Source organism: Pongo pygmaeus, chromosome 19, assembly GCF_028885625.2.
Source record: "Pongo pygmaeus isolate AG05252 chromosome 19, NHGRI_mPonPyg2-v2.0_pri, whole genome shotgun sequence".
NCBI lineage: Eukaryota > Metazoa > Chordata > Mammalia > Primates > Hominidae > Pongo > Pongo pygmaeus.
The window spans coordinates 72,292,754-72,304,867 of NC_072392.2; the positions used below are offsets into that span (position 1 = coordinate 72,292,754).

The 12,114-nt window shown below is 52.5% G+C and overlaps 1 protein-coding gene across 3 annotated transcripts; it reads left to right on the forward strand.

The window, feature by feature from the left end:
* Positions 1–61: 61 nt before the first annotated feature.
* RPL19 (ribosomal protein L19) lies at positions 62–7,108 on the forward strand. Of its 3 annotated transcripts, none has more exons than XM_054457316.2 (7): positions 62–119; positions 2,591–2,756; positions 3,615–3,721; positions 4,716–4,838; positions 5,387–5,507; positions 6,465–6,575; positions 6,911–7,108. In XM_054457316.2, the coding sequence occupies exons 2-7, from the start codon at positions 2,752–2,754 to the stop codon at positions 7,032–7,034; spliced, it is 591 nt and encodes a 196-aa protein (XP_054313291.1). In that variant the 5' UTR covers positions 62–119; positions 2,591–2,751; the 3' UTR covers positions 7,035–7,108. The 3 variants fall into 3 exon arrangements, with proteins under 3 accessions (XP_054313291.1, XP_054313290.1, XP_063511986.1); XM_054457315.2 differs by lacking the exon at positions 62–119 and adding an exon at positions 123–658; XM_063655916.1 differs by lacking the exon at positions 62–119 and having other exon boundaries at positions 2,753–2,797.
* Positions 7,109–12,114: the final 5,006 nt, after the last annotated feature.

Consider the following 12,114-nt stretch of genomic DNA (forward strand, 5'->3'; position numbering starts at 1 on the left):
CTCGCTCCCTCCCTCCGCCCGCCCGGCCCCGCCCCTCGCAGCCCCTCCGCCGGCTCGGCGCACACAATGGGCGTGCGGCAGCAGGGAGGCAAGCCCCTCTCGGCTCTAGGGGGCCGCAGGTGGGCTTCTGACTGGCCGTGGGGTGCAGGCGGCCCGCTGGGGCGGGAAGGGAGAAACTAGGCGTGGAACTTGGGGGAGGGGTGGGGGGGCGGTCTACCAGTGGATGCCGAGCGCTGATGGGGATTGGCATGGCTGGCACCGCCCCCCTTTTGTCCCAAACCTCTCTTCCTGCGGGTCCCCCCAACCCACTCCTGTTTGGGCCACCGGAACTTCCCGGTCCCGGTGATCCTGGGACCTGGCTTTAACTCGTTTCTCCCCAGTGTGGGGCCCAGGCTGCCTCAAACCAAACAGAAAAGCCTCTCCCCTCCAACATGGTTCTGGGGCTGCCGGTGGGAGGCTGAGGCTGAGATGGGGAGGGTGTCCAATAGCGACAGCAAAATAAATCCCAGGGGTCCAGGAGTTCTGCCCTAATCAGTCACTAGGATACACCGCCCCCCCAATCCCTGCTCTTCCAAAAGGCCAGGAATGGGGCTGGGTGAGGTCCCTGCTCTTGGATGAAAAAAGAGGAAGAAATATGGAGCTGAGAGAGGAGAAGCTGGTAAAATCAGATCTCATGACCTTTGACCTAGAATTGCGCCACCTTTACCCCTGATTTAGGGAGAAACATCCAAGATCTGGACTCCACCCACCATGACTGGTGGAGAGAAGAGGAATAGGAGATTCTGGGCAATAGACCCTGGTGCCAATTTGGCTCACCTGTTTCTGGTTGTATAGCCCTGGACAAATCACCTCTCTGAGCATCAGTTTCTTCCTCTCCTATAAAATAGGGTTGCTGGTACTGTGGAGTCTGTGTCACCTGGTATTATTGGGAGGATGAGGGAGAATTAAATGAATTGCTGGGGTGTTTGGAGAAGCTGTAAGTTTCAATGAAGGGGTCAGTCATGACAGGAGGACCCATTCCCTTCCTACTCCACCCCTTCTCCTGCTCCACAGAAAGGAGAGATGGAGAAGACCCTCTCCAGGTCAAGTGACCTTAAAATAAGGCCACCACCTTGCTGTGTTCTGCAGGAGAGGAGACTATGGGACTACTCCTCCTCACCCAACTCTAATAGCAAGTGAATGTTCAGTCTGTCATTCCTCTGATCACAACACCTTGGGGAAGGCGGAGCAGTGAGTGAAGATGAAGCCCATTAGAAACGTTCCAGGAGAGCTCCAACCCTGAGCAGGGTTTCCACCTGCCCTTTGGAGACAAGAAAGGCTGGCATAACCGCAAAAGTATGGGCTTTGCAATCAGAAATATCTGTGTTCTCAATCTGTTACCTTAGCTGTAAAATGAGGGCAACACTAATTGTGTTGTTGTGAGGAAGTAGCATAAATGTTGCTTCCCTTTCTCTCTTTTCTACTTTCTCAGCCAGGAAAGTTGAGATGAAACGGATAGGGTGATCAGCAGGAACCAATCATGAGTTGGAGCCTCAATTCAGATGTAGACTTCTTAAACCCCAGAATGTTCTTCTTGGATTTTTACATTGGGTGTTCCAGATCAGAAGAAAAGAACTGCCTTTTTTTTTTTTTTTAAGACGAAGTCTCACTCTGTTGCCCAGGCTGGAGTGCAGTGGCGCAATCTCGGCTCACTGCAACCTCCGCCTCCTGGGTTCAAGGGATTCTCCTGCCTCAGTCTCCCCAGTAGCTGGAATTACAAGCACGCGCCGCTACGCCCGGCTAATTTTTGTATTTTTAGTGGAGACAGGGTTTCGCCATGTTGGCCAGGCTGGTCTCGAACTCATGACCTCAAGTGATCCGCCCGCTTTGGCCTCCCAAAGTGCTGGGATTACAGGCATGAGCCATCGAGCCCGACCCAATTTTTTTTTTTTTTTTTTTTACTTTCTGCAATCATTCATCCATTCAGCCAGTGCAGTATTTCTCAGGTGTGTTCGATCGCGGATCCATGCCTGCCGCAGTACAGTTGTGAGCCAAATGAGACTGAGACTAGTTCTCGCCCTCCAAGAGCTTGCTGTCTTAATGCCTTCCTTTGCTAATTGCAAAAGTTACCTCACGTAATTTCCACAACTGATGACAGAAATATTGGGATTTGGTCCACTTTACAGAGGAGGAAATTGAGGCACCAAGAAATTAAAGACCCGCAGTGGCGTAAAAACACTAACATCTTTTAGTGATCTATTCTGGACTCCAGGGGTTTTCAATCTACTACGAGAGTGAATAAGAGTTCGCCTTTGTCCGATATCTGTTGTCATTCTCTCTCGCTTCTTTAACTGATTTTTTCTCAGCTAATAAAACATCTACCCACAACCCCCCGAACGCCCGCAACCACCAGGCCACTCTAGCAAAACCTCTCTCACTCCGCCTGCGCAATCCAGCTGACTTCCGGTTACAAATAACCACGTGATTGGGTACCTTTGCTGCGCATGTCTAGTAGGAAGTCGGACTATACCACTTTCCCTACGGAAGGGGTACATTTTCTATGTTTTTAAGTTTAAAATCGATTTCTGATATTAGACTTTTATCATTTCAGGCCTATACGGAGGCTATGAGTGAGTTTAGTGTGGCAGAAGATGAAAGAACCGGACGGGAATACGGACGAAATTGGAGCAGGGTTTGGGCTCTCCCCCTCGCAGATAATGGGAGGAGCCTGACCCGAGCGAGCTCTTTCTTTTCGCTGCTGCGGCCGCAGCCATGAGGTGAGGGCGAGCTGGTCTCCATCAGGCGCTGGCGCGTTTCGGCAAGGGACTGTCGGGCTTGGGACCGCAGCCGGGGTTGGGGGGGATGAAATGGAGGCCCTAAAGCGGCCGGTCCCGGGGTTTGGGGTAGGCCGGAGCACTCTCGTCCCGGGCCTCCGGGGTGGGGGTGGCGGGGAGCGTCGCAGCAGCTGAGACCAGGAAAGTCTGCCCCGGCTGGCGCAGCACTGCACACGTGTCCGGTCGACCCACGCGAGCAGAGCAAAGGGAGCGAACGAGACCAAGCCGTGGGCCCTTTCTTGCTTGGCACACCCGGAGCGGAGCCGATCTCTGCTTTCACGTGATGTAGGGCAAGCCTAGGGTAGGCCCCAGGCCTCCAACTGCCGAGAATGGTGATCTCTAACTCTTGACTCCATCCACTCCTTTGGCCAGTCATAAAGGAAATCTCTGCGAATAGCTGAACGAGGCTTGTTACTGTGATAAAATGGGGAAATAAGCCCAGAAAACAGAGTAACATGCCTGCATTCCTGGACTAGAAATCAGGTCTACTCACCTCGAATATTCTTCAAACGCTGAGTAACAGAAATGGCATAAGCCCCCTATTCAATCCAATAAGTCCTTGGCTTGACTTTCCAGAGGAGAAATGTGAACATGAGGCTCCGAGAGGTGAAGGCATAGCGTGGGTTTTGAAGTCTTAAACCCAAGGGGGCCAGCTGCACAGCCCAGAGCCTTAAAGATGATTTAGGGAAGAGTCTTATTTCGCGGCTGTGGTGTGGGTCGCAAAGGGCAGGTCTTGATGGGGACATTCATTCTTGCCCAGGATTGGCTTTCAGAGTCTAATCATATTTTCTGTGTGTCTAGTATGCTCAGGCTTCAGAAGAGGCTTGCCTCTAGTGTCCTCCGCTGTGGCAAGAAGAAGGTCTGGTTAGACCCCAATGAGACCAATGAAATCGCCAATGCCAACTCCCGTGAGTACCTGGGATCTGTCTCTTCACCCTACTTCCTTCTTATCTCCTGCGTCAGATTAACGGTAACACAATTGTGTTGACTTTTTTTTTGAGACAGTCTTGCTCTGTTGCCCAGGCTGGAGTGTAGTGGTGCCATCTCATCATTGCAACCCCTGCTCCCAGGCTCAAGTGATTCTCCCAACTCAGCCTCCTGAGTAGCTGGGATTAGAGGTGTGCACCACCACGCCCAGCTAATTTACTCTTTATATTTTATTTTATTTTTTTTGAGACAGAGTCTCACTTTGTCACCCAGACTGGAGTGCAGTGGTAGGATCTGAGCTCACTGCAACCTCTGCCTCCCAGGTTCAAGCGATTCTCCTTCCTCAGCCTCCCAAGTAGCTGGGACTAAGGCACGTGTCACCACACCCAGCTAATTTTTGTATCTTTAGTAGAGATGGGGTTTCATCATGTTGGTCAGGCTGGTCTCAAACTCCTGACTTCAGGTCATCCACCCACCTCAGCCTCCCAGAGTGCTGGGATTATCGACATGAGCCACAACACCTAGCCTGTGTTGACTCGTTACAAACCTAGGAAAGTTCATTCAGAGTATCTATAAAATGGAGGAGTCGTTGTATCAGGCTTATTCTTTTGAGTGTGCTCTCATATATTTAAAAGGTAGAAATGGTCAGGCATGGTGACAGCATCTGTAATCCCAGCTACTTGGTAAGCTGAGGCAGGAGGATCATGAGCCCAGAAATTCAAGACCGGCTTGGGCAACATAGGGAGACTGTCTCAAAGACAAAGGGTATCTCTCACAACTTCTGTTTGTGAAGGAAAAAGAAAAGATAGAGGTTTTTTGGGTTTTCGAAGGCAAGAAATAGACAAGTTCCAGTGTTTCCATCCTTTTTGAGACCATGGGGCCAAGAATGTGAGCAGTGTCTCTGGCCTGGCCTATTTGGACTCTGGGATGTGCTTGGGCCCCAGTTGACTGACGAGGTGCATTATGCTTTCCCAGGTCAGCAGATCCGGAAGCTCATCAAAGATGGGCTGATCATCCGCAAGCCTGTGACGGTCCATTCCCGGGCTCGATGCCGGAAAAACACCTTGGCCCGCCGGAAGGGCAGGCACATGGGCATAGGTAAGTGTGGTCATCTTCTCCTTAAGAAATGATAGGTGCTGGCGTCTATGCTGAAATATATTCAGGATCTAAGCACTCTGTCTCATCTTGAGCCCATTTCTTACTCCTTGATATTTGATGTGTTTTCTGCCTGTGTGCAAATCAGAAAGTTGGTGCTGGTATTGGAATTGAGAGTATCCCTGGTAGGAGGTCACATTTGCTAAGTCCCTACCTACACTATGCCAAGGATTCTGTACTTTCTAGTTTCAGAATGATCGAAGGAAGCTCCTTACAACGTGCTGTGTTACCTTGGTGCACTGCCTGTTACACCCACATTCTGCATGAAGTGAATGGGGAATTATTGCTGTATTTGTGCTTCCTTTAAAATTGAGTAAACGAAAGAACTTATGTAGTTGGGATCATCATCTGGAAAATGGAAGTAATGCTACTTAAAATGAGGTGGTGAGGATTAAATGAGTTAAGGACCCTGACTTGAAACTATATTCACTTGGTGTACTATACACAGTGGGCCTGGGTAGTGGCCCATTCCTAACTCGTCGTCTCCACAGGTAAGCGGAAGGGTACAGCCAATGCCCGAATGCCAGAGAAGGTCACATGGATGAGGAGAATGAGGATTTTGCGCCGGCTGCTCAGAAGATACCGTGAATCTAAGAAGATTGATCGCCACATGTAAGCACACCCTCTTGGGCCCAGTACCCATTTGCTGCTTTGATGGCTAGTTCATTTCCCAGGGATCTCTTTTTTTTTCTCGAGGTAGAGTCTTGCTCTGTCAACCAGGCTGGAGTGCAGTGGCGCGATGTCAGCTCACTGCAACCTCCGCCTCCCAGGTTCAAGTTATTCTCCTGCCTCAGCCTCCTGAGTAGCTGGGACTACAGGCATGTGCCACCATACCTGGCTAAATTTTTGCATTTTTAGTAGAGACGGGGTTTCCACTGTATTAGCCAGGATGGTCTCGATCTCCTGGCCTTGTGATCCGCCCGCCTCAGCCTCCCAAAGTGCTGGGATTATAGGCGTGAGCCATTACGCCCGGCCCGCAGAAATCTGTCTTACTGGCCTTGGGTAGGGAGCTTTTTTTCGGAGACAGAGTCTCGCTCTGTCACCCAGGATGGAATGCAGTGGCACGATCTTGGTTCGCTGCAACCTCTGCTTTCGAGGTTCAAGCACTTCGCCTGCCTCACCCTCTCGAGTACCTGGGATTACAGGCATGCACTACCACGCCCGGCTAATTTTTGTATTTTTAGTAGAGATGGGGTTTCACCATTGGCCAGACTGGTCTCAAACTCCTGACCTTAAGTGATCTGCCCGCCTCAGCCTCTCAAAGTGCTCAGATTACAGGCCTGAGCCACCACACCCAGCCATGGGTAGGGAGCCTTTCTAAGAAAGTTTTTCTATTCTGGTCTTTCTTTTTTCCCCCATATGTCATCAGGATAGCCCAACAGTTTATTTGCCAGGCAAGTTCTATCTAGGAACTGCACAAAAAAAGTCATGGTTTAGGAAGTAATTCATGCAGCAATAGGAGAAAAGAAAGGAAGCTACAAGCTTAGTGACCTTGGGTGGAGGAACAGCTCACAAGGCAGCCTCTGATCCATCACCAACCAGCATCTCTTCACTCCGTGTACCCTGCAGGTATCACAGCCTGTACCTGAAGGTGAAGGGGAATGTGTTCAAAAACAAGCGGATTCTCATGGAACACATCCACAAGCTGAAGGCAGACAAGGCCCGCAAGAAGCTCCTGGCGTAAGTTTCTTTTCAGTCTTAGGGGAACGTTCTTTGACCTTTGAGAGTTGTTCTTAGATACTTAAAATGTGCCAATGCCTAAGTCTTGACTTGCATGTAGTCTGTCATAGAAATACAGCTGTTCCCTTAGAGGCACCCACTCCTCTGTCCTGTACACACCCACTCCTCCTGTCTCGTAGGGACTAGAGGTTAATTGGAGCAGGAGCCCTTGGTGGGCCCAGCAACTCATTCCTGAAGCTGACTAGGTTCAAAGGGAGAGGTCTGGGGATGTGCTTCTGTCTCCCCAGCATCTCATCTCTTCCCAAACTGACCCATCTTTTCTCTTCCCTGACCAGTGACCAGGCTGAGGCCCGCAGGTCTAAGACCAAGGAAGCACGCAAGCGCCGTGAAGAGCGCCTCCAGGCCAAGAAGGAGGAGATCATCAAGACTTTATCCAAGGAGGAAGAGACCAAGAAATAAAACCTCCCCCTTTGTCTGTACATACTGGCCTCTGTGATGACATAGATCAGCCATTAAAATGAAACAAGCCTTAATCTGCCTTCCTCTCTGCTTCTTGCAAGGTTTACGTTACTGAGTGAGGTTTTTTGTTTTGTTTTTTTTTTTGAGATGAGTCTCGCCCTGTCGCCCAGGCTTGAGTCCAATGGTGCAGCCTTGGCTCACCGCAAACTCCACCTCCAGGTTCAAGCAGTTCTCTTGCCTCAGCCTCCTGAGTAGCTGGGATTACAGGTGCGTGCCACCACGCCTGGCTAATTTTTCTATTTTTAGTAGAGACTGGGTTTCACTGTTGGCCAGGTTGATCTCGAACTCCTCCTGACCACAAGTGATCCACCTGCCTCGGCCTCCCAAAATGCTGGGATTGCAGGCGTGAGCCACTACACTTGGCCTGCTCACCGAGTCTTTTACCTTGTTTTAGTGGGATGTAGGGAGAAAAGGAATGGCTTCTATGCAAGCCTCCAAAATACTGTGCCTCAGAACTGCCCTTCGAAGCACGAGTGACACCTAAGAAGTAGTCTCAGAATGTTGGTTGGGACCAGTAGTTGTGACATCAGTTAAGGAATCAGTCCTTACAAAAGCCATAGGAAATACTTAAAGTGTTTATAATTCTCAGCTGACAAAGTGGGGGTTACAAATGGGACCTGAGCTTGGACTACTGGTTACTACCTAAGCTGTCACTAAACAGCTTTATTGAGATATGGTTGAAACTTTGAGACAGAATCACCCTGTCACCCAGGCTGGAGTGCAGTCAGCAACCCCTGCCTCAGCCTCCTGAGGAGTTAGGATGACAGGCACCCACCACCACGCCTGGCTAATTTTTGTATTTTTTAGTAGAGACAGGGTTTCATCATGTTGGTCAGGCTGGTCTTGAACGCCTGACCTCAGATAATCCACCCGCCTCTGTGCCCGGCCCCCCAGCTCTTTTCTGAGGAACTCTTCTGTTGGAGTGACGAGCTGGCATGTCTTTCAGAGCATGTAATGGGCTGATGGGAAAGGGCAAGACCTGAGTGGGAATGGCAGGTTGGCTATGGTGTCAGGGCCAGCAGACCCCTCCTAGCTCTGCCTCGGCGTCCTCATCCCGTTCTGGGCAGGATGGGCAGGTGGGTAGCAGAAGGCAGGGAAGCCCACACTTAGAAATGTCCCAAGGAGGCCGGGCACAGTGGCTCACGCCTGTAATCGCAGCACTTTGGGAGGCCGAGGTGGGCAGATCATCTGAGGTCGGGAGTTCGAGACCAGCCTGACCAACATGAAGAAAACCCATCTTTACTAAAAATACAAAATAAGCTAGACATGGTGGCACATGCCTGTAATGCCAGCCACTTGGGAGGCTGAGGCAGGAGAATCGCTTGAACCGGGAGAGAGAGGTTGCAGTGAGCCGAGAGCCATTGCCCTCCAGCCTGGGCAATAAGAGTGAAACTCCATCTCAAAAAAAAGAAAAAGAAAATGTCCCGAGGACCCCCCATCATATGCATCACAGCCTGGGATGAGAGGACACTGGCTTCTGGATCCCCCTGGCCACTGGAGCGGCCGGCGTGTTTCACCCATTAGCTCTTGCCGTTTGAAGTGGGGAAGCTGAGGCCTAGAAAGGGAAGGGTCTTGGCCAAGCTTCCAGCTTGGTGTGTGGGGCACCTGCTTCCCAGGCCTGGCCCAGAGGAGGAGGGGTAGTGGAGACTGCCCACCCCCAACCCCTCCATGCAGTAGAGAGATGACAGGAAGGAGAAGCTGGGTGTGGTGGCTCACACCTGTAATCCCAGCACTTTTGGAGGCCGAGCGGGAGAACTGCTTGAGTCCAGGAGTTTGAGACTAGCCTGGGCAACATGGCAAAAACCCATCTCTACAGAAAATGCAAAAATTAGCCGGGCATGGTGGTGCACCCCTGTAGTCCCAGCTGCTCAGGAGGCTGAGGTGGGAGGATCACCTGAACCTGAAAGGTGGAAGCTGCAGTGAGCCAAGATTGCACCACTGCACTCCAGCCTTGGTGACAGAGCTAGACCCTTCCCCCCAACCCCCAACCCCCCCAAAAAAAAAAAATGACAGGAAGGAGAATGAGGTAACCCAATATGAGACCTTCCAGGGATTCCAGAGCCTGCAGCGCAGAAGCTGGTTTCCACCCTGGACCAGAAGATGGTGCTACTCGCTCACAGGTCGATGCAGGTGTCAGCTGCTGCCTCACTGGAGTTTTTTTTGGTTCTGTTTTTGTCTGTTCTCGGGGGCGGGAGAAAGAGATGGGTTGGGAAATTGTAGGAACCCACCTCTTGGAAGGCCTTGAGTTTCCCCACTTCTTTCCGAACCTCACCCCAGGCCTGAAGTTGGCCTCTTTCCACTGTGGGCCTCCAACCCCTTCCCAGGCCAGTGCCTAGGAGGGATCCACTCCCACAGGAGCCCCAAGCAGAAAGAACCCCGAAAGTAACTGCTGGATCTTTTCCAGGTCCTGTAGCCTTGGGAAAATCTGATTAAAAGATATGTCCTCTTGTTTCCTTACTTATGAAAAAAGAAAAAAGAAAAGATGTGTCCTGCCAGGCACATTGGCGTGAGCCTGTAGTCCCAGTTATTCTGGAGGCTGACTGGGAAGGGTTACGTGAGCCCAGGAGTTTGGGGCTGCAGTGAGCTATGACAGTGCCCGTGAATAGACACTGCACGGCAGCCTGGGCAACATAATAAGTCCCTGTCTCTAAAACAAAAATATCAAAAATAATTTGTAGGCTGGGCGCGGTGGCTCACGCTCGTAATCCCAGCACTTTGGGAGGCCGAGGCGGGTGTATAATTTGAGGTCAAGAGTTCGAGACCAGCCTGGCCAACATGGTGAAACCCTGGCTCTACTAAAAACACAAAAATTAGCCAGGTGTGGTGGCACGCGCCTGTAATTTCAGGTATTCGGGAGGCTGAGGCAGGAGAATCACTTGAACCCAGGAGGCAAAGGTTGCAGTGAGCCGAGACTGAGCCACTGCACTCCAGCCTGGGTGATAGAGCGAGACTCCATCTCAGGAAAAAAAAAAAAAATTGTAAAAAAAAATGTTTTTTCTTTCAAGAGCATACAAGTGTCCCTATCATATAATTCCACACCCTTTCAAGGAGCTCGTGACCCACACCCTTACCACGTAAAGAATCCCTGAGCAAACCCAATGCTTGATTTTCTAGAGGAGGAAACAGAGACCCAGAGGAGCCAGTGACTCTTCTGCTGTGCTCAGCAGTGCGGCAAACAGGCTGGGGGGTGGGAGGTTAGGCTGGCTACCGGCTGGTGGCAGACACAAGTGGGGTGTGCAGAACCTCAGTGCTGCACGAATACTGGCGCCTGACTCTGATTCCCGGGGCTGCAGTCTCCCGCCGTGGGAGGGGTGGGAGGGTGTGATTCAGATTGGGGTGCAGCAGAGGCACTGAGCACAGCTGCTACTGCAGGGCTGTGAGCTGGAGAAGAGGGTACAGAGGGGCCTGGCCTCCTTCCAGTACTGCCTCTGAGGCTACGGCAGGGCTAACCTAGGCTGGCTTCCTGCAAAGCACAGGGAGGCTGAGGCTGCCTTCCTTGCACTCCTCAGCAGGTGCCCCCACCTGCCCAGGCATTGGGTGGACAGGGGGTAAGAATGAGGGTGAAGAAGGTTGAAGGGGCCAAAGGAAGCAGTGCTGGCAAAATGAGTGGGGTTGCACTGAGGGGCTCATTCTCTCTTCCCCCCACCTCCAGCATCCATCTCTCCAGACTCTCTCTTCTTTCTGCATCTCCCTGAAGTCCAGGGAACCTTCATCCCACACAGTACAAGCCAGGTGAAGCTCAGCTTGTGTGTCGGGGGGCATGAAGGGCACATGTGGGTCAGAGACAACAGAGCCAAATGGTGGGATGGGATCACCAGTAGCTTCCTAGGCATCCTTTGCCCCAGGTCAGTAGTGTTGCTGGTCCATCCACCCCCAGAGTGGGCACAGAGGAGGGCAAAGGCTACAGTGGGGCACCAGCTGTTCCCAGGCTCTAGGATGTGAGCATGCTGCATGGGGTTCAGCTACCCGAAAAAGCTGCTGTGCTCAGCAGTGTGGCAAATAGGCTGGAGGGGGATGGGCGTCCAGGCCAGCTGCCGGCTGGTGGCAGACACACAGCTGGGTGTGCATAAGGCGTGGCTGCAAGGCTCTCAGGCTCTTGATCCCTGGAGCCTCTGGCCCAGCGTCTCAGGGTGTCTCTGTCTCCATTTTGTTGGTTTAAGGCATTGAGGAAGCCAGGGCAGGGGAGGGAAAGAGCTGAACGGAGAAGAAAAGCCACGGTTTCCAAGACTGGCTTGATCACTCATTTGCTGTGTGACCCTGGACAAGTCATTAGCCCACTCCAGGCCTCAGTTTCCCCATGTATAAAGAGGGCAGGGTTGAGCTGGATAATCTGTGTGACCTTGGATAAGCCACCTAACCTGGCTGCGCCTCAGTTCTTCCCTGTGAGAGGAGGACACCCCCACTTGCCTCACGGGATCCTGGAGAGGATTAAGTAACATCAAGTTCCTGGCACGGTTCCCTGGGCACAGTAGGTGCCTATTTATGAGTTCCCTCTCTTTAAGCATTCACACTGGGCTTGTGACCCCTTCTTCCACTCCCAGGGCTGGGGATCCTAGGAGGGGGAGGGTCACCCTCCTTTCCCGGCTCTCTCGACCCCCAACCTCCAGGGCCTTCCTCAAGTCAAGGAGCCCAAAGAAAGCTCAAGGAGGGGACCCAAGGTCTGGGCCCACCTGGCCTACCTGGCTCAGGGGGCGGGGGCTGTAAACCGGAACAGGTGGAGGAGGGGGCGCTCATCAGGAAAGGCAGCCCCTCCTCTGCATCCGGGCAGCGCCAGCAGTGCCCCAGCACCCCCGCAGCCCGCCTCTCCTTGGCGTCCCGCTCCCCTCCGCCTATAAATAGCACAGGACGTGCTCGCCGTGGCGATGACGCGGCTGGGCAGGCGGAGGGGAAGGAGGCAGCTCTGCCAGAGCGGTGGGCGGCGAGCGCGGCGGCGGGAGGGGTGCGGCCCCTCCGTGCTGGGCTCCGATGACAGGCGCGACTGAGTCATCCCGGGGCCCCACGGGCCACGACTGTCCCCGCC